This window comes from Phyllostomus discolor, chromosome 3, assembly GCF_004126475.2.
Source record: "Phyllostomus discolor isolate MPI-MPIP mPhyDis1 chromosome 3, mPhyDis1.pri.v3, whole genome shotgun sequence".
NCBI lineage: Eukaryota > Metazoa > Chordata > Mammalia > Chiroptera > Phyllostomidae > Phyllostomus > Phyllostomus discolor.
In genome coordinates, this window is record NC_040905.2 from 12,109,870 (window position 1) to 12,132,112 (window position 22,243).

At 45.1% G+C, this 22,243-nt stretch overlaps 1 protein-coding gene across 6 annotated transcripts in view; it reads right to left on the reverse strand.

Annotated features, from left to right (window-relative positions):
* Positions 1-6,139: 6,139 nt before the first annotated feature.
* RAI14 (retinoic acid induced 14) overlaps positions 6,140-22,243 on the reverse strand; it is a 132,961-nt gene continuing 116,857 nt past the window's right edge. For 2 of the 6 annotated variants that reach the window (XM_036020222.1, XM_036020220.1), the window contains 9 exons: positions 21,566-21,744; positions 21,305-21,333; positions 18,897-18,983; positions 16,273-16,330; positions 13,799-13,917; positions 11,173-12,708; positions 9,662-9,811; positions 8,604-8,669; positions 6,140-8,039 (listed from right to left, as the gene is read on the reverse strand). In XM_036020222.1, coding sequence (XP_035876115.1) covers positions 7,962-8,039; positions 8,604-8,669; positions 9,662-9,811; positions 11,173-12,708; positions 13,799-13,917; positions 16,273-16,330; positions 18,897-18,983; positions 21,305-21,333; positions 21,566-21,744 — 2,302 coding nt within the window. In that variant the 3' untranslated portion in view covers positions 6,140-7,961. Of the gene's footprint in view, positions 8,040-8,603; positions 8,670-9,661; positions 9,812-11,172; positions 12,709-13,798; positions 13,918-16,272; positions 16,331-18,896; positions 18,984-20,143; positions 20,231-21,304; positions 21,334-21,565; positions 21,745-22,243 lie in introns of all 6 variants that reach the window. The other 4 variants (XM_028520707.2, XM_036020221.1, XM_028520693.2 and 1 more) reach the window with 3 other exon arrangements.

Here is a 22,243-nt window from a genome sequence, read left to right on the forward strand (position 1 = left end):
AGCTCCAGGACCTGAGGGTGTTGAATGAGAAGGTCCTGAAGATCCTTCATGTTCTAGAATTCTGATCCAAACCAGGAAAGAAATAGTTACAATGAAATAAGGTAAAAGAAACTAGTATTTCGAACCTAGACTTCACATGTCCTCTTTCACATTTCTTAAAAGCTCCAACATGTCGTGCCCAACCAACCAAAGAAATGGCAGCCCCACCAGGGAGAGGGGAGGGAACCCACAATGGGTCAAGGGCAGAGTCAGAAGAGAAGTGATTTACTCAACTGTGTTAGAAATAAACGTGCGGAGAAAGAGCTGAGTGGGCTGAAAATCTTGCCCTCTCTCCCTTGGCACTTCTCTCTCTCTCTCAGCACACACAGGTAGATCTGACTTCAATCCAAAACATAATTATGAATGGTAATTGAAATGGTAGAGATAAAAATCAAAAGAGTTAATTCTATGCAATAAAAGAGATAACCATATCTTAGCATTACTGGAAAAACCAATAAAGTGATCCAGAAGAAACAGAATTCTGATCTTAAGAGCAATAACAAAAGTTTTAATTAATTATAAGTTCCCCAAAGAAATCACCTTTGTATTCAGAATAGTTTTTAAAAATTCAACCATTCCCCAGTTTATTTTAAACTATGAGATTTCATAAACAATAATCTTTTTTTAAAGATTTTCCTTATTTATTTTTAGAGAGAGGAGAGGAGAAAGAGAGGGAGAGAAACATCAATGTGTGGTTGCCTCTCACGTGCCTGCCCCTCCTACTGGGGACCTGGCCCACAACCCAGGCATGTGCCCTGACTGGGAATCAAACTGGCAATGCTTTGGTTGGCAGGCCCACGCTCAATCCACTGAGCTACACCAGTCAGGGCCCACTGCATAGTTTTAAAAATAAAGTTTATCTTCCTTTCCCACTGATTAGATAAGTAATAAATGTTCACTGTAAAAAGAGAAGGAAGAAAGGAGAATTCATAAAGGAAAATAAATGTCAAGTGTAATTGTTTGCACCAGGTTTGAAAAGCGACATTAACAGCCATCCGGAGTCCAGTTCTAACCTATCCAGAGGAGTCCTGGAAAATCAGGCTTGCCTCCCCGTGTTTCAGGTCAGTGAGTGTGTCGTTAAGGTTCTGTGGTACTTACAGGGGGAAGCAGCAGTCCTAGTCAGTATCAGTGCTGACAGGTGGGACTCCAATGGGACTGGCTCAGCTCTTCTTTCTATGGAGAATCACCTGTGAGGCTGGCTTTGGAAGAAAAGGCTTAGAAATCTGCTCTCTTTCCCCTGTGCTGGATGCTATTAACATGAAACTGAAACTGCCCAAATCCATAGAGAACCCACACTAAATCCACAAATTGTGCACTCATGTACAGAGAACCTGGAAGACAGAAATTAAAGACGTTTGTCGAATTAAATCTCTGAATTAAATATTTTTCCCCCTAATTCTTACTCCACAGTATCTCCAAAATCCTCCACCCCCTTTTTTTAATCCTCTTAAAGCCAACCCATTTACAACTCCTGAATCATCAAAATGATGGTCTCCTACTCAAGTTTGACACTATTTTTGCAGGTATGGGAGCAAGACTTACCCAAGCGTTGCAACCAGCCCTCAGGTCCTAAAGTACTGCCGGTGTACTGGTTAATTCTCCTTGTGCGCAGGGCTGCCCCACTATTTAATAGGAGGTCCAAGTTCAGGAACTAAAACGCGTGTCTATTTGGGTTGCCATCGTTGGCTGATGGGGTAAATGGTTGAAACTCATGATAAAAATTTCGACTTATATTTATTTTTGAAATTCAACTCTCATGGCTCAACTCAAATCCAACCCAAATCGAATGCACAGTTATTTATGGACCATTAGCACCCACCAGGTCGCTCCCCATTTCACGGGGCAGAATGTCACTCGTTCCCACCTGATTCAGGCTCCAGAACATCTACAATCCAAAAACCAGAGAGACGTTTCGCTAATTTCTCTTGCTCATCTCTACTTTCACACCTATGGCCAGGGCACGAGGGGATTCGACCCCTCAAACTCCTGAATTCTGCTCACAGGAGGTTCAACACGGCCCGGAATCATAACGCCAAACTTGGGCTCCCTCTCTCAAATGCAAATCGCTCCCTTCTTCTCCGCAGGGGTTTCGCCCTAACTTCGTAAACCCGGAGGCCACACGCGGAGCAGCGCCCGAGCTCTCTCGGGGTCGTTCCTGCGGGCTGTGCCGGGCCAGGAAAAGCCGGCGAGGGCCCTTCGGGAAAACGCCGCGGTTCCCGCGGGCCGCAGCTCCACCTTCTCCAGCGGCGTTGGAGCCCCGGGGCTAGGCGGACCTTGCGGAGGCGCCGCAAGGACCCCTGGCAGAAGCGGGACGCCCCGCGAGGTCTGGCTAGAGCTCTGCCACCGGGTTCTGGCGCTGGAGAACACGGTGTCGCCTAGGAAACGGAACGCCGAGGGCCGGTTGGCCGCGTCCGCGCACGTAGCCCGGGCAACGCGGGGCACTTCCGGCCCCGTGGAGGCCCGCCGCTCCGGCACACCGCGGCGCCCACGGCGCCCTCGGCCTTCCGGCCCCAGCGGCCGTGACCCTTGCGCCCTCAGCGTCGCGCTCCAAATTCCTTCTGCTGCGGCTGAATTGACCGCTATTGCTTTTCTCGGAGGGACTTGACTGTTGGAGTGAAGGTGCAGGAAGAGGAGAGAAATCCCATCGAAGGGTGGAAAGGAGCGCTGGGTTCCGGGAGCTACCTGTTAGAAGCTGCGACGTGCCGGGCTGTAATAGCAACACCCTGCACCGCGCGTGCGCCCCTCTGTGCATCCTGCACCCTAGTAGCTGGCTCTCTGGACCTGGGAGCAAAGTCTCAGATACCGCTGAACAGTGCTGGGGCTGGCACCGTCTGCGTGTCTGTGTTGCCTCTCCCGATGAGGCTTGAGCTATCCGTAGTTAGGAAAGCGGAGGGTAAGGACGGAACAGCTTAAGAAATGGGGCGTTACTTCTGCTAATGGTTAGCAGTTCATAGATTATTTGCCAGGGGACACGTTTAGCAAACACTATACAGCCCTAAGTTGTGTAGCCTTAAACCACCGCTTTTCAGAGGCCCCCAATACACACAGTGGTAACGATAACTCAGATCTGCAGAGGCGATTGTGGCCAATACCCACGTGAACATCACAGGCTCCAGCAGCCTAGTGTGTAAGGGTGCTGCATGGACCCTACAATGAGCTAAGGCCCTATGGCAAAGCAAGTTGGAGCTGCTATAGCCCTCTTATTTTTTTTTTAAAAAAAGGCTCAGTAGAGAGAGAAGGAAAATATTTACAAGAAACTTAAAAGATGGTGTTTGCATTTTTAAAAAGATTTTATTTATTTTCAGAGCGGGGGGGGGGGGGAAGGAAGAGGAACATCCCTGTGAGAAAGAAATATCCATGTGAGAAAGAAACGTCCCACACACGCCTGGACAGGCCGGACCGCAACCCAGGCATGTGGCCTGACCAGGAATCCAGCCGCCACCCTTTTGTGGGATGATGCCCAACCAACTGAGCCACCCGGTCAGGGCAAGACGGTGTTTACATTTGCTGTTGGTTCTTTCCAGCTCTGAGGTTGAAGTTTGGTATCGATCCAAGACAACCAAGATATGTAGCCTTTCCGGAGTCAGGTTGGAGGAGCTATTTCAATTGGTTGCTTAAATACGAAGTAAAATCCAGAAGACCTATTAGCTTAAGTTTAAATCTGTAGTCTCAAGTGCCTGAGCCACAATTTCCTAAAGGTCCCACACCCTTTATGCTCTGTTTCCCAGGAGAATTCTCAGCGTGGAACAACACAGAACAATAAACTTGGCTTCAAGATGTCACAGTTTGGGTTTTTGCTGTGGCCTGGGACAAGTCCCAGCCCACGGGTCTCAATTTTCTTGCCTATACACAGACAGCATTTTTACCACTTGGTTGCTAAAACCCTTCCCAGGTCCAGGATTCTGCAAGGGTAAACTGGACGTCTTTGTGAAAATTATTGAAGGTGTATGACAATAAAAAGGGAGGAATGTTTTTCTGTTCTGTAACACTTATTTCCCTAACCCCTATTCAGCTGACCATCAAAATGAAAAGTTTTAATGTTCTGTCATTCTAGGAAATAGCTGTGTGGTCATTTGTAAGGGTATTAAATGCAACTTCTCTTTCCCGAACACTGGCTTGTGCTGTTGACCATTGCAAAGTGCAATACTAGAACAGGCACTGAATTCCCATGCCTACAGCTGCTTTAATTAGCTCCGACCAGAAGCACGATGCTCTTATCTGTAAAACTAATTAGAACCCAAATAAAAAGCTGAGTTCCAAATCTCTGTATTTTTTCTTTCCTTGCCATCTTAAACCTATCCCCCAGTGTAAACCCTAGTTATATTAGTAAGTGTGCTTTAGGTTAGTTCTCTCTCTGGAATGCCATGCAATGCTATAGAGGTGGACACTGTTTTACAGTGTGGCCGCTCCATTCCCTGCCTTGATCCTGAGGTAGAAGAGCAAAGCATTGCCATCGCAAGTGTCACATGGAGGAAGCATGTGCAGAGGGTACTTCTAGACTCTTCCAATGCTAAATCAAATGTGACCATCTCCATATTAATCCAACCCCAGGAACGGTGAAGCTTAAGAACAAGGAAACCCAAATAAACTTTCTGTTGGACTGTGTGATTTCTTAAAACACATTTTCTAGCCCCTCAAGACAGGATTTGTGTTGCATCACAACCTCTTTGGGAGCTTCCTGGGTCTAACCTGAAACCGGTGCCCACTCAAGGAGGGCAGGGGGAGACCAAGGGAAAAAAGGCAGATCACTCCAGATTGGTAGGTGGTGAGTTCAAAAAGCAAGGGAACTTGCTTGAGGCTTGTCCTGGGCAGCTGCAAGACCCGATTCTGCATCCACCCACCAAGTCTTCAAAGTTGATAGAGAGGCCTTATTGCATTCAGTTACATGCACTGGAGGCCTTAACAAGGTTGTCATGTACCCAGTTCAGAGTCTTACCACATTTCCATCCCAAGGCTGTGTCCTTGGAGCAGCTTCTGGGAGCAGGGAAAGTAAGTGCAGCGCACATTCCAAAGCATGGGAGGGGGAGGGGGAGGGGAGAGCAAGGATACAGCTCTCAGGTCACGTCTTCTTGACGTGCAGGAATGTCTCCTCCCCTCCCTTTCGCTCACCTCCGTCTCGGGGATTTACTCCTCAGGGGAGCCGTTCCATCTGCTGGAACCCACACTGATCGCTCCCTCAACCAGCTCCTACGGCCCACTTACGGTGACCATCGTAGCTGAGCTCTCTCTTGTCCTTTCACCAATATGCCACACACACCCAGGACACTCAACAGTCCTCTGCCCCGAGTGAGTGCACAGAAATCACTGTTGCGAGTGCCTGGGTCTGTGGCTTTTCCCAGCTCACTCTCAGCCCTGCAGTCTGGTCACCCACCCCCCTCCCCCTTTGCTGGATAGTGTTTCTGCTGCTGTCAGCACCTGACATGCCACAGTGTGTCATATTGCAAAGGGCTGTGCTCGAACGTGTTCACTAAGCATTTTCCCCACATAGTATATCATGTGTTTATCTTAAGATGGGTGGGTTTAATTCTTAAAAGCTTTGGAGTCTGTCTTGGGTTTATGTAAGGAAACAGATTGATGAGTCTTAACCAATGCAGCAAAAAAAAAAAAAAAAAAAAGGCTATTTCTTCTCACTCACTGTGATGACAGATTCTCTTCTACGCTTTTTCTCTCTGCATTCCTGTATTGCGTGATGTCAGCGAGTGTGAAATGGGCAATCTGAAAGTGATCCAAACAGCCCTCACACACTTGCACGGGCATTCATTGCATCATCGTGAGGGCTGTAAAATACTGGGAGCTGCTCAAATGCCCCTCAGTGAGGAGCTAGTTAAATAAAATACAGCGTAATCATACTATAAATATGCAATGTTGAAAAGAACGAGACATATGTCCTGACAGAATAAAGTCTCCAAGATATTTAAGTGGAAAAATTACGGTCCAGGACAGTGTGTAAAGAATGCTTCTACATTTACAGGGGAAAGTACAATCCGCGCCTACATGTGCATGGAGACATAGAACGTCTCCGGTTACCCAAGAAAATAGCTGTTGTTTGTAGAGAGTTGAACCCAGGGTTGCAGAGAGCGCCAGAAAGCAACAACAGAGATGCAAAACGAAACAAAAGTTTATTTTTTGCAATACCTTCCGTAAATTACAAAGGCAAACTGCTAAAACTACAGCATATAACTTTTCAATATTTAACCAGAGTACTTGTAATAAATACGCATCCTGAAACAAGGTAAAAAGGCTACGCTTTGTCAAGCATCCTACAAAATTTCTCAAGTTTTATACTGTGCAGCATTTCTGTGCGGGAGCAGAAGGGGGCTGGTTTGTGTTTTTCTTAAGTGCTGTAACAAAAAGTCCTTTCACATTTCTTTGGAGCATTTTCGAAACTGCTGAACTTACAAACAACTTAAGAAAAGTAACACCAAGCCTGAAAGCCATTTTTGCTTTGTTGTCACTGGTCGTCATCCAACAGAGCCGAGCGCCCTCTGGGCCCAGGCGGCCCTGCGGGAGGCAGGCCCTGCCAGAGCAGGCCTGCACGTCCACTATAGACTTTGCAGACGCCTGCATTCTGTTTACATCCCTCGGTAAGGTCAACGTTGTAAGGGGAGCTGCAAGCAAGTCAGAAACATGTTTAACCCCAAAGGAAAGCGAACAGAAATATCCCCCCTGCCCAAGACCTTTGCTATGCACCACCAGGTTTACCGTTTCGGGATAGTTAACTTCTAAGTTGAAAAACCGACTGTGACTGACAGTGCTCCCACAGAGACTTTAGGGGCACTGGTAGAGCTGGGGCGATCAGTAAAAAGAGTATTTACTGTGTTAAATGCGCTACAGCTCTGAGGACGCCATGGCAGAAATGCAAGGGGGCACGGCAGCTCAGATGGACTTGGCAATAATACGTAACTACCTTTTACTACAGCTGAAAACGTTGAGGGAAAAGTTGTATTTTTAAAAAGTCTTATTAAGCATGGTTACCTAAAAAATACTTTGTTAATATAGTCTAATGTGAATTTCAGTCAGTTAGGGGTTTAGATATGAAAACATCCTTAAGAGCCAATAAAAATATTGTAGAGAAAAAAAACACTTAAAAAATCGAGGTTAGGACCTATGAGGCATTTTTTTTTTTTGGCTGTAAACATGCAGGTCACCGTCCCTTGTTGAAACACGACTGTTTGGATTTCCTGAGCTTCACGGATAACGGCAGAAGGCAAGTTTGCATAGAAAATCTGCAACACCTCGACGATTTACTTAAAAACTTTTAAGGGCAATTTGCTTTTGTTTTTAAGCTTCATTATTTTAGTGAAGGGCGCTCATCAAGCCAAGACTGACAAGCTGGTGATGAGCTACATAAGGCAGACGGGGGGGAAAAAGGATGGCAGGATTAGTTCTCAAATCCACAGGCGATCGCGATCAAGGGTCTGAAGCACACACCGCATAACTAGCGCCGTACTAATTTGGTCAGAAGTCAAATCGTGGTTTGGGGATTGGAGACCAAAGGCAACAAGAGCCCCACTGTGCTCAATGGCACAGCCAGAGTGTAGGAGCCAAAGCAGTGTCTACTAGGTGGAGGTGTCAACCTATCACTCAGCGATGACGAAGCCACGCAGGTTGTCAGGTCCCAAGGAGGGTGCCCACTCACCAGCGCTAGGGCTGGACTCCTGGGCATGGCAGGTCCCAGCTCTGGCATCAGCAGGGCCGATGGCACCTTTCACCTCTGCTGCTTTCGAGTCTCTAAGCAGTTCTTCCGAGGAGGGCAGTCTCCTCCCGGGACCCGGCCTGCGAAAGAAGCCTTCGGAAGGGGAGGAAGCTAGGCTAGGTCACGGTGCATGCCATGAACGAGAACAATGGCAGTGGTCTTCAGTGACTCCGGATGGGACACAGAGGCGGACAACAAGGGGCAGTGTCCTGCCAAGGGGTCCACTCTACTTCTTCTGGGATTGGTTTTTACACATGGTAAGGATCTGCTTCAGTACTTTCTGGACATCTTCGTCCATCTGGCCCTGGGGAGTTCAAACAACAGGCACTCGTTAGAACCTCACTGAAGTCCCGGCACCCTCTGCCCGAGCGAATGGGATGCCTGCCTGGGGTGAAGCCTGGGGACCCTGATCTTCCAAAGGAATGAACGGTGGCCCTAGCAACGCCCACATTTCTGTGAGAGACTGAGTCAGAGAGGGCCCTGTTCCCCCGCTCGGGGGAGGATGAAGCCGGGTCTACCGGAGCCCTACGAAGGGTTTCCGGGGCCTCGGCTGCAGACTGAGCTCAGTCGGCCGAACCACCAACAGTCACAGCGGTGACACCGACGGCGCTGAGAATATCGGCACGCCTAGAAAACAAAGACGGGGCTCCTGACGCTGAAGAGGGCAGGGGAGGGGCAGTGGCACACTCTCCTTCATTTCTGAACAAATGACGAGGCTGCTCTCAGTAGACGGGGCAGGGTTCCCGACACGAAATCCAAAGCAAAGCAAAAGGCATCTCAGAGCTGTCCGAAGTGGAGGATTCTCCTCAGATTCTCATTAGTTCTATTCCTTAAGGATACCCAGCTACTTTGCAGGGTGTTCCCATACCTGCACAGCGTACAGAAGATGCATCCTGTAAACCGAGATGACCTCCTGGTGTTGTTTCTTGCATTCCTGGAAAGATGCGATTTGACTTGGTTACAGAGCTTCAAAAGACAAAAACTGAGAACTGCAGGAAAGCTGTGGTCGAATGTCCCCCAAGAGATTCCCTCCGTCGAGTGCTCACATATGAAGCTTTTAAAGCTGCTGTGCATTTCTGAAGATTTGCAATATTCTTAGGGGGAAAAAAAAAGCTACCTATTTCCTATCTTGGCATGTCAATCCTGAAAGGAGACTCATGGTTAAATGTAACCATAGGGCCCTTCAAAGAGAGATCGAGGTTAAAGGTGGAAGGAGGAGATGGGAGGACAGAACCACAGCTTGGAGCGACGTGCTTTGAAGATGGAGGTAGGGGCCGCAAGCCAAGGAAGTCACGTGACCTCGAAAACAGAGAAAAGGAAGGGAAATGGGTTTTCCCCTTGAGCCTCTAGAGAGACCCAGCCCTGCTGACATCGTGGCTTCAGTCTAGCAAGAAGTTCTGATCTCCAGAACTTCAAGATAACAAATTTGCATTGTTTTAAACCAAGTCTGTGTCACTCTATTGCAAGAGTCAGAGGAAACTAATACAGATATGAGAAGACTTTTGGGTGAAAAGGGGGAGAGGCCAAGAAACAGCTTCAGATCTGGAGATACGCAACTACCAGAGATCCTGGCCTGCAGCAAGAAAAAGTTCTTGCAGCAGCCAGAGACGGTGCGACTGCTGCAGAAAAACGAAGTAGACGGGGAAGAAGCCCACTCCACGGTCCTGCCCATCCCCCTCCTCAGAGAGACATCCACCGCAGCTCATGGCAAATAGCGGCTGGCCATTGGACTAGCTCCTTCTTTTGCCGCCCCCCCCACCCCCCGACCCCCTGACCCCCAAAGAAGCCCCCCCGTCAGGTGCTCACTGAAGTACATACTCCTTCAGGCTGGGACCATCCGTCCACGCCCACCTGGGCACAGCAGAGCAGGTGTGTGGTCGGCCTGGCCCCGCACCCCGCACCCGGCCGCAGAGCAAACCCACTCACAGCCAGCTGCGTCTGGAGCTGCTTGACCTGCTGCTGCAGCCCGTCCAGCTGCTGGCTCTGCCTCTTGGAGGAGCTCGCTGAGTAGGAGAGCTGCGACAGGCTGTTCAACGCCTCCTTCAACTTGGTGACTTCCTTCGACATCTCGTTTATCTAGTGAGAAAGGAGAACCGTTGTCAATAGACAGGAGCGTGCCTGCAAAAGCAAAATTCCAGGTAACCCTAAGCCTTGCCCATTGCCTCTGTTAGCCTCTTAGACTTGAGAATTTGGAATAAATTTCTTTTTTTACATTTTAAAGGAAACTCATAAAACAAAACACATAAAATCAGACACACCAACAAAACCTTCTAAGGCCATTATATCCAAATAAGGGTCCAAGATTAAATACTGTGGTTTGATGCATAAAGGTAACAAAAGCTATGACATTGATTTCCTTTTTTCATTATCTTAACAAAAACAGGATTTCAGGCATTGCTTTTTTCTTTGGAGACAGCTATGTCTTACTCAATATCGCTGACATGCGTGATCAGGAATAAGTTCTGGAAACCATGACATCTCTGGACATCTTGTTTTATGGTAAACACACTCCCGCTTCCACTTCCCAGCCCCTTGCCCTTGGCTCTGGAAGCTCGTTTGAAACATTCATTACAATAAAGGCATAAGGATCAGCAGTGCTCTAGTCAGGGCCATGCAGAACACCTGACCCAGGGGACTGGGGTGCAGAGCGGATTCGGGCACAGAACCATCCTCCACTCCCCGTCCCTCAGGCCATGGCCAGCCCATCTCCGCTCACCTGCACCCCACATTCCTCCCCTTCCCTCCCCTCCCCCTTGGAAAATGAGGGCCAGGAAAGGCACTTTTTATACTGACTCGGGAGAGCCCACGGAGCTTAGGGAAGCGGGATTAAGTCTGGAAGTGTTTGGGTTCCCATACGACAGAGGAATCTGTCTGGATTCCAAAAGAGTTCAAGGTCAAGATCGGTCACAAACACTTTTCAGTTTGTGGCTTTACTTCTGATCCCTGACACTTGGCAGAGCTTCTGTAAAATAATTTTTAAAGAAAAAATATGGACCACATATGTGAAAGTGCTTTCGGATAAGGGAAGTGCTATAAATAAATAAATAAATAAATAAACGTCTAACCGGCTCCGGCTGGGAAGCTGAGTGGGTTAGTACATTGTCCTGACACACCAAGGTTGTGGGTTCGATCCCTGGTCAGGGCTCATACAAGAATCAACCAATGAATGCATAAATAAGTGGAACAATGAACCAATGTTTCTCTCTCTCCCCTGCCACCTTCTTCTCTTCTAAATTCAATAAATAAAAATAACATAAAATAAATGTCTAACCTACTATTCTAATGTGGCTTTGGGGACAGAGGGATCCATGTGCTGATCCTCTGAGCATTCACAAAAGGTTCATGTGAACCAACACCAAAAATGTTAACTACAGTCAAGGCAGCAAAGGTCCAGGGCCTACCAGCTAGCAACTTCACAGCAACAGAATCCCACCGACCTTCTTGTCTTTATCCTCTTCCAGTTTTGAAGAGTTCTCTGAACACCTCTTCATTTCTGCAAGCTCTTCCTGAGCATGCTGGAATTTTTGCAGAAGTTCATTCACTTCTTGCTCTTTGGATTTCAAGAGAGTCTGAATAGTTTCCTTTTCCCTTTTCAGTTGAGACACCTCACTTCGAATCTGGGCAGCCTCGGAATGGGCTCTCTCTTTCTCTTTCACGGAATTCTTCAGTTTGGATGCCAGCACACTCACTTCGCTTTCCAGCGACGACTGGAGCTTTTCGTAGGCAGCCCTGGGCACCATCGCCTCGGCCATCGCCGCCTTCTCTTCCACGAGCTGCTTCTCCAGTTTGGCCACTTCCGCCTCCTTGCTGGCCAGGTGCTCTTTCAGGGTGCCCATCTTCCCCTCCATCTCTTTGGCGGTCGTCCGCAGCGTGGTTATCACCTGCAGATGTTCTGTGATGGAGACCGAGTTCTCCTTCTGAGCATCTACCAGCTGCTTGAGCTGCGTCAACTCGTTCAGCACCTTGGAATACTGTGACTTCATTTCAGACAGTGACTCTTCCGCTCTGGCCCTGGATACGTTGGTCACCTGCATGAGCTTCTCGTGCTCCGCTTTGTGGATATAGTCCGCCGTGACATCTTCCAGGGATTTCCTCTTCCTGTAATCCTCCAGCTCGGCCTGGGCTTCCTTGTACAGCTGGGACAGCTCACTCACCTGCTTGTTGAGTTCATCTATCATCCTGTTCATGGCCTCCTTCATGTCCCCAGCGTCGTCGCCGGCCTCCTGGGTCACCTGGCTCTTTAGTGTATCTTTCAATTTCATGATTTCTTCTTGGGCCTCTTGGTACTTCTCGAACAAAAACGCCTTCTCCTTATTCATATTCTCAATAACAGAGCAGTAAGAATTTTTCATCTCCTCGTACTCTTCCACAGGTGGCTGAATCACCATCCCTTTCTCCCTCTCTACCAGTTTCTGCTCTAACTCCCTCACTCTCTCTTTATTTCTTTCACTTTCTTCTAACGCCCTCTGGAGATCCTGCTTCAGCCCCCGCACCTCCTCCTCGGTGACCCTCAGCTCCTGGAGGTGGGAGTAACTGCCCACACTCTCGGGCGACACGAGGCCCAGCTTCATCTGCTTCTGCACGCTCAGGACTTCCTTCATCGCCTCCTCGTATTTGCTCTGAGTGTCTTTCAGTTTCTGGCTGAGGTCGGAGCCGTTCTCGGAAATCTCGGCGTTGTTCAGGCACGCGGGCTCGGTCCTTCTGGACTGCAGCTCGGCCTGGAGCTGCTTCCTCTCGGCCTCGGAGCTCTCCAATCTCTTCTGCAAGTCTCGCAGAAGCTCTTGCAGTTGCTGGGCTCTGGCATCACTGTCGAGAGTGGGTTTACTCACACACTGTGTTGAGACGGGTGGAGAGGATTTGGGGCCTGGGGGCGAGGCTTCACTAGGTTTCCCCAGAGACGGGGCCAAGTCCGTGTGCGTGGAATGGTAGGAGTCGAAGCTCAGGTCCGCTTCTGCCTCCTTGGGAGACTTGGCCTGAAAAAAAGGCGAGAGCAATGAACCGGCACCAAAGGTGTGGTCAGGTGAACAAGCAGCTGGAATGAATGAGAGAACAAATCCAAAACCTCCGTGTGGGAGAGCAGCGTGATCTTTAAAAAAAAAAAAATTATGCCCTGGCTGGCATAGCTCCATGGCTTGAGCACGGGCTGCGAACTAAAGCATCACCCAGTCAGGGCACATGCCTAGGTGCCCCCAGCAACCGCACATTGATGTTTCTCTCTCTCTCTGTCTCCCTCCCTTCCCTCTCTAAAAATAAATAAATATTTAAGAAAATTATTAGTATTATCAGTATTATTGTTTTACGTGCTTGTTTTTCCAAGGGTACTCTTGCCTCATGCAAGCATATGGCCTGGAACCAGAGAGTCAGATCAACGACACTAAGCCTATTATTCTGTGTTCTCTCCAGTCAGACTTTCAGTGCCACTTTGGAAACAGGAGATTTGTTTTGGCTGGAAAGTCTCTGATTCAACTTTTTCCTTTATTTCTCATATTATGCTAGTTGCCAAGAGGGGAAATAAATGGGCTTAGTACAGCTATTTCTTACCAACTTCTTAAATTTGCTAAATGATCAACTTTAGTAAAGGGATGGCTAATCATATGTATATACCCATTATAATTTCTCATGTTATATATCATCCTATGTATGTAATTATATATAATTCACTTTAGAAACTTATAGAAATAGGGCTAAATGAATAACTCTCAAGAAAGAAGTAATTTGAAACTATAAAGTGCTTAAAGTTAACTATATTAAAAAAGAAGAAACTAATGTTGATGTTCAAAGTAAAATATCATCTAGCCCTGGCTGGCGTAGCTCAGTGGATTGAGCGTGGACTGCGAACCAAAGTGTCGCAGGTTCGATTCCCAGTCAGGGTACATGCCTGGGTTGCAGGCCATGACCCCCAGCAACCGCACATTGATGTTTTTCTGTCTATCTCCCTCCCTTCCCTCTCTGAAAATAAATAAAAATCTTTAAAAAAAATATCACCTGACTAACCCTGGAAAACCCAGTACAGAATAGCCTTTCCCCGGCAGAACAGTCTGTGGTAGCGGTGTATTTACCCACCTGCAATTTATCTTGCAATTCTTTATTGTGTAAGGTAAGAGATGCAACTTTTGCTTGTAACAGGACAAGAATATCTGGTTGGTCAGCTTCCGAACTTATATCCAGTAAGCTATCAGCACCTTGGGAAAGAGAAAGGCAATTAGGCTAACATTTAAAAATTAAACTGTTACTTCTCTGACCTCTGAGAAACTCCCTTTCTGCCCAATCCTGTTCTTCTTCCTAGTCCTGACCACGAATGAAGGCCCCCGCCAGCTGGATAAACGGACAGCAATTCTTAGCACTGGGGTTTGTTTCCTTACTGGGGTTTTTTTCCAGCACAATACTAGATGCTTGGATGCATGGAAGCGCATCTGAAAATTCACAGATGTAGTCATGTATTTTGTATTCCCTTAAGTATAGTTTGGTGGTTCTTTTTTTCTCCCCATTTCTGTGAATCCTTTTAGAAAAATCTGTGGACGCTGGTTCACTTCTTAACCCCATCACTATTATGTAAATTCAAACTTTATCACCTACTTTGAAACTCTGCCAATAGCTTCCAACAAATCAATCTCTCTCCCCTCCTCTCTCCCTCTCCCTCCTTGCTTGCCTTAGTAAAAACAGAGCCTGCACACCACTGCCGGGACTAATTTCCCTAAAACATGCTCTGATAGGGCCATTCCTTTGGTTCAAGTGCTTTAATTCCTCTCCCTCCAAAAATAATCTCCAAATTCCTTTCTCTGGCTTAGGCCGCTAAGACCTGGCCCCAATCTACTGTCTCAGACTTGTGACTCGTGGCCTCCTTCTCCAGCATCCCACATTCTTCCGACTCCAGGTGTCCACCGAACCCTCTGTTTCCTCAGCACAAGGCTGCTTCTTTAACTCCTCACCCACACGACTGCCCTTGTGGCATCTCCCTGGTTAGATAACTCTGAGGCATCCTCCAAGACCCACGCCAAACGCTGTCCCCTCCATAAAGGCTTTGCTGGCCACCGCACACGATACGGTCTTCTCTACACCCCACAGTAAACGCTGTTGGTGAGCCACCGCTTATAGGCATCCCACTGATTATCACGCTGAAATAGCATCTGCGGCAACACCATTCGCAGTGCTCACTGACAGAGGCAGAAGACTTGCTCCAGAATCTCATTCAACATACTGTGTCCTTCATCCAGAATGCCTTCTTATGAAAAAAAAAAATGGCAGCTGGACAAAATAATATGCTTAGTGAGATAGCTGGGTGATTTTCTGGTGCAGACTCCTTGTGTTTATTGCAGACTGGCGAGGGTTTACAGACTGCATTCTGAATAGCACTGAGCTAAATTGTTTTCCTGTTATTTTTAATTTCCTCACAGCCATATCATGCAAAGACGAAAGCTTTAATCTTAATTTGAAAGTATGCAAAATGCTTACTTCTGATGTCTAGTGCCAAAGCAGCAGCTTTGTTATGACAGGAAGTCTTGTGAGCATGGAGTGAGGTGGGGATTGGGAGCTGTAATTCTAAGCAACAGAAGTTACTTCTACAATACAACGGATGAATCCTGAAGTGTCCAGTGTAACAACTGTTTGGTCACTTGAACAGTGATTTCTGCCAGGAACGAGAAAGTTTCATACTTCTAAATTCCTTAAGTTAAAGGGTCCAAGCACATGAAATGCTAAGACTAAGAAACTGAATATTACAGCAAAAAAGCACCTTTGAATCAATCTACTCTATGTATTACATTGATTCTAAAGGTACTTACACTGCATCCTTAAAGGGCCAACCCACAGGACGGACTCCTGATACAATGAATTAAGCCCTGTCTCCATGAAGACAGTACGACTGTGTGTGATTTCATTAACACGCGGTTTTTGCATGCGTCTACTGAAAACCCCGGGGGAGGTGCCCGGCTGACTCTTCCTGCAGGAGCTGCTCGCTGTCAAGGGGTGTTGCTACCTGACAGCTCGCAGCCAGCGAGCCTCATCTCAAAATACTGGCTTTAAATGCATAAAATAGAACAGACAGGCTCCGATAATTTAAGAACTTATTTTGTAACAGAATAAAGAAGACGATCTGGCAGCAGGTCTAATAACGTCCATCACTTCTAGGAGAGCTGTCGCACATGTTACTTCAAGCTACCTGTAACAACATGAAGGTGACGGGACATTATCTGTGAATTCTCTTGGTGTCGACACCGCTGGTCCGCTTACACCACTTGGGTTATTGCCTACATTCGTCACTGAAGGAAGTGCTAAAATTCAGTTTGAAACAAATGAAAAGAGAGATGCGTTGTTTCACGTCCAGGCTCTGAGACTCCCTATAACCCAGGTGGAGGCCCCCTGAAGTCCAGAAGGCACCAGCCTGCGTGGCGTCGTCAGCTCTGGGGCAGTACGCGGGGCCGCTCCAGCCTCCCCACACAGAGGAGCCCTGCCTGGCCTCTGCTCTCACCATGTGCACGTGGGATGACAGAAACCGGGCAAGAGAACAAAAACAGACGTGTGGACAGCGTCCACAGTACCTGTGGTGCTGTCGCTCAGCCTGTCCTTGTTTTCCCGGATGGAACTGATCTCAGCCTGCTGGAACACAGAAATGACTTACAAGAATATCCCTGCATGTAACATTCCACCCAAGAATCAGTCCAATTTTCCTCCTTGGTGTTCTCTTACTAGAAAGACAGAAAATCTCAAGGACGGAAGATATTTTAAAATGCCAATGAACAGAAGTGGCAGTTACTACTGAAGCATCATTTCTAAAGCGTTAGAAGTTCCAGAGCGCGTGTTCTTAAAACATTTTCCAGAAATTTCATTAAGTATCATACAAATATCTTTTAAGATGATAACAACTTTGAGATCCTAAAACTTGAGATGGCAAACACTACTTCACAAGGAAGTCAGATAGAAAGTTTTACCCACTTGGTTAATACACTGACTAAAATACATGAGAAGTGCCCTGGCTGGTGTGGCTCAGTGGATTGAGCCCTGGCCTGCAAACCAAAAGGTCTCGGGTTCAATTCCCAGTCGGGGCACATACCTGGGTTGTGGACCAATGTTTCTCTCCCTCTATCTCCCTCCCTTCCCTTCTCTCTAAAAATAAATAAGTAAAATCTTAAAAAATAAAAAACAAAATAACATGAGAAGTACTTCTTAGCTTTATCATTTCATAAATTAACTGCTATTCCTATATTACTGTTAATATTTCTAAGAGAAATGATAATAAAGAAGACCTGTCACAGAAGATAAAGGTAATTTTATAAAGGAAATAAAAATTCTTCTGGCCTTGGATTGATAATCCCCTCAAGATTGCCTCTAAGCCTTTGTCCCTGGATATCTGTTAACATATTGCAGAAGTTCTTGTAATTTCAAAGTCAGAGTCTCGTTTCAAAACAAAGGACAGAGACTGGCTAGGAATGACTGGGTTTCATCTACATAAGCCACAGCCACAGTAAGAGGGAGTCTTTTCCAGCAAAGGAGCTTTTGTGAAGGCCAACGCGCTAAAAATAAAGTGGGTTACTTTTGGCAAATGCTTATCTTGACCGAAAGCTGTTTTTTACTTTGAAAAAAAAATATGCTTATTTCTATTTTCCAACTATATTAATGTACAACAGAGTACACCCATTTAAAGGGTACAATTTGAGGGGTTTTGACAGCTGTATACCCATGGAACCACCACCATCAGCAGCGAGACAGAGACCATTTCCATCATCTCTGACACTTCCTCACATCTCATCGCAGCCAACGCCTGCCTGCCCGTTCCCAGGACTTGCTGCTCTCCCTTTCGCATGTCTCTAGAATTCCCACACACGGCATGTCACAGGGAATGGAATTCGGGTCTGGCCTCTTTCACTCAGCATGACGACTTTCAGATTCCTCTACAATGCCGCTTGGCTGGCACGTCTTTTCTTTTTTATGGCTAAGTAATATTCCATTGTATGGATAAATGCCATTATCTTTATCCATTCACTTTTCGAGGGACATCTGGATTGTTTCTAGTTTGGAGATATTTAAGTAAAGCTGCTATAAACATGGGTGGCTAGATCATAGGTTGAACTTTAAGAAAAACCCAGCAAACAGTTTTGCAAAGTAGTTGTAGCACCTGACACTCCCACCAAGGGTATCAGAGTCCTAATTCTCCCTTGGCGTCACTAACTGGTATTTTTTATCTCTTTAAACTCTAGCATTCTAACTGGTGTCACTTTTTATCTTTTTATGTTTTGTAAAGGTATCGACGCATTCTATTTCTGAAAATAACAATTTGTGCTACTATTCTTTGAATGCACTGCCTCCTTTGAGCCATAAGTATATGAGGAGATAGTAGGGTACTAACTGTAAGCATATTAACTTCCTTGTCTTGCCTAACCTTGTATATATATTCATCTTAGGAGTTCATTAGCAAAATCTGGTGAAAGTGAAGGAAATGATAGGTCTTTTCCTACCTAGACCTAACGATAGGTCTAGTGAGGGAAATGATCTTTTCCAGACCACTGAGCATCCAAGTTAAAAAAAATTATCTTTAGTAACCCTTAGATGGGAGAAATACATAATTATACCATTAAAATTTCACTTTAACAATAATAAATTTTACTTCCTTTCCAAGTGCAATTTGCTAGTGACTATAAGGTAAACAGATAATGGACTGAAATATCATCCCATCCATTACAATACTTTCCAACCACAAATCTACAGAACCAGGTGAAATAAAACCTAATGGATTTTTTTTTAAACTTCCAAAATAAATACACATGACTGTTTCCTGACTAATACTGTTCCAGTCAGGAAAAAGTTTAATTAAAAATATACAATTACTCAGTAAGACATCAGAGAACAACAAATCCTTTCTTTTGACTGGCCTTATATCAACTCAGTTTGGTAAGAAGACTGGTTATCAGGTAAGTTTCATCTCTGTCCCTTTTTATTAAATGAAGAAATTAATTATTAGCTAGAGAATGTAATTTATTCATCCCATTCTTTTTGTATGGGGTCCATGCCAGGAAAATAATCAAGGGTGCTTTTTGATGAGAAGTGTGTAAACTGCTCACTGAGAAGTATATTCTTGTGTTTTGCCTAGTGTGGTATAACTTAAACCAAGTCTACTAAGTATCATACAGTTCAACAGCGAAAAAAAATGAACATAGGGAGAAAATACCTTGAAGGGTGGTTCAGCAAAAAATGCTGATTCCTTTCCTGAAATGGGTGTTGAAGTTATTGATCGTGGGGAAGACACATCACTTGACTAAAAAGAAAAAGAAAACCATCAATAAAGAACGCATCTTCAAAGTCTTGTCTTCTCCAGCGCCAAAGTATTTAACCAACGCAAATAAATCTCACAGTGATTATCCTTCGTTTTAATTATTTGGGGGGGGTAACATATTTTCAGTATAATTGAGATATGGAGAATACTTTCTGAAAGTTTGCAGATTATAGCTAAGTAACTTTGATCCTGTATTTACTAGAACCGATTTTAAAAATCTATTAAAACTTCTTCTGCAGGTTGAGAATACTATTAACGAATGTGCTATCAGAGGTAAAAATGACGTATGCGATGAGATAGTCCTCTCAACTATTTTAATATGGATTGTTCTGTCTATGGCCCGTGGTTCTGGGAGAAGCAAGCGCCAGCATGTTTTTATTTGGCATGTCTGCACCCCCTCCTCTGGGCAGTTGTCACGGTGACCCGGAAGGGAAGCTGCGTTTAGGTCAACCTTAAATGCACCATATTTTTCAGACTATAAAGATGCACTCCCCAAATTTGGGAGGAAAATGGGGGTGTGTCTTATAGTCTGAATGTAGCTTACCTGGCTAGTAAATGTTTACATTTACATTGGTGAAATATCATGTTATTTATGTTATTAAATATTTTCCTACATTTCTTGCTTCAACAATTTTTTCCCTATTTTCCTCTAAAACCTAGGTGCATCTTATGGTCCGGCGTGTCTTAGAGTCCTAAAAATACGGTAAGTATAAAGGCAAATAGATTTTCACAGTGTTTTCAGAAACCAATTAAAATTCATTTTCAACTAACTGCCTCACCAGCTATCCACTCTCCTGTCCTCCACTGGAGCTGTTAACAGGAGGGACTCAGGGAACCCAACTTGTTACCTTAAGGAAAAAGTCTCTGTCATGAAGATTGAGAAATTTCCTTGAGTCATTTAAAAAAGATACCGTTCATTTCCCCAGTTCTAAAATAAATTAAGAATCAACCATGTTTCCACACTAACAATCAGAATCCTTCCTACCACAACCTGTCATTTAAAACCACTGAAGAAAATCTCCTATGTGCATTTAAGGTTCGATTGATTCTATGGCATTTCTTTTCAGCCCAGACACAGAACAACAAAACGACGCCTTTGCCGCTGCACGCTTGTTCACTGGGGGGGCGGCGTTTGTTTTTACCTGGGTAGGACTGATAGGAGGTGGTGGAGCTTTGCGTTTTTTTGGAGTTCCACTTCTTTCTGAGCTTATTTTAGACACTTGATCGTGCTGGAAGTTATCACAGTCCAAAGAACGGAGGTGGGTTAGTTAGGTTAGTGAAGTCTGAGCACACAGCTTCATCCAACAACGAGAAAAACCTCAACAGTTCATGCATCTCTTACTTTGTCAAGATCTGCAATCTGCTACCAACACAAAAATAAGTAATGTGCATGCTCCGAGTTTTCTCCCAGCAGCCCACGCTTTCACAGCAAGAAGATACAATACACCAGACACAACCAGATCATGTTGGTGGGGAGACTGCAGAAGGAGAGGATGAGGAGCCGTCTGCCACAAGTGAGAACCCAGAACACACTCATAGACTAACTCTCCTCGTCACGCAAAGTGGTGAGTGGAATTCTCCCCATTTTGCATTACCTCCATTCCTTTCCTTAAAGGATGTCAACATGGGGGAAGGAAGAACCTCATCTCTAAAAGTTACGGATAAATGGTAACACCGTTCATACGCCATAAATTCAGTACTGAGTTTTGTGTTTATGATTTCTTCGAAAAAACTCTGATATATAAATAAACAGCCAAATATAACATCTCGTTAATAGTAAAGTGACTATGTTTTTAGAAAAAAAAAAACACCTCCAAAATAAAGGGCAAACTTCTCAGTTTCCGTGTAACACTAATGGCATTTTTTTTTGAAAAGCCCCAAATTAAAAGGAAATTAAAAGGAAAAGCTGAATATCTTCTTTTCACTAAATATCTAATGTTGCCATGGATGTACTAGGTCATCCATGGGACATTACAAGTATTTAAAATATTGTTACTCATTCTCCGAGTTTAAACTGGATCAAAGACTTCCACAACAACAGGAAATATTAGTACATTTCAGAAGAAGATAAAATTATAAGTAGCAGGTTTAAAGTGATAAGCTTTGAAACAGGGTAAACAATTTAGAAAACATTTACCACCTTGTAATGATGAATTGTTTACTCTGAAGATATTTCACTCCTTAAGTATTTTCAACATAGTCTTTACCACTTTTCTAAGACCATGGAATGGTTTAATTGGAACATTTTCAAATTTTCACAAACAAAGATGAAACAACAAATCCCCTCCCCTGAAGATAAATACCTGCTTTGGTTTCATTGGTGTCTTCAGATCTACAAAGGAAAAAGTGGGGAGAAAAGGAGAACTATAAGAACCATAATAAGTCCTACTCACTTTGGGTAGGGGGATACACATCCGATATACAACATACTTAACACTTCATTTTTCTTCAAGAACGTGTTTGAAAGACTAATAAAATATATCATATTGCACAAATTCCTTTTTCCTTTGGGGAACACGGAGTGGATGAAAAAAAAACAACACTGGCTCTTTTCTTTCACATACCAGCATCCTGAGAGATTTTTGATAACAGAAGGCTTTGAATTCCTGCGTTTTCCGAGAGTTTGGAATAATGTAAGGCATTGTGTCCCAGTGAGTCTACAAGGGTCAGGTCTGCGCCTTTTTTAATTAAGGCCTCCGCGATGCCAGAGCTGCCAATCTCACAGGCCACCATCAGGGCGGTCCTGAGGAAAACAGGAGACGCCAAGTTAGTTCCAGCGAAAGGCGGGGACCCACTCCCTGTCTTAAAACCAGGGGAAGAAGAGCACGTGTCGTGCAGTTAAAACTGGGTGACACGTCATCTTCTAGAGGATTCGGAACGGAATGCTATCCCTATGAAGTTAGGTAGGCGTTCTCTAAAACCTCAGATTAATTCAGAGCGTGAAGCCCTCATAGGTCAAACAACACAGACACAATCTTGTACGCATCACCTTCTAAATAGGATGGAGTTTAGTATGATTGGCACAATCATTATTAAATGATCGGCACAATCATTCATTAAGGTGAAAGATCTTGTTGTTTTTTTTCACCTTAAGCATTCCAAATGACCTATGCATTATTAGGGTGATTTTTATCAAAGAAATCAACATTTACTTTTCATTAATTTTGCATGAAGAGTCACAGGAAATGGCCTATTCACTTGAGCATTTAATAACCTCGTCACAGACTCAATGATGTTCCCAG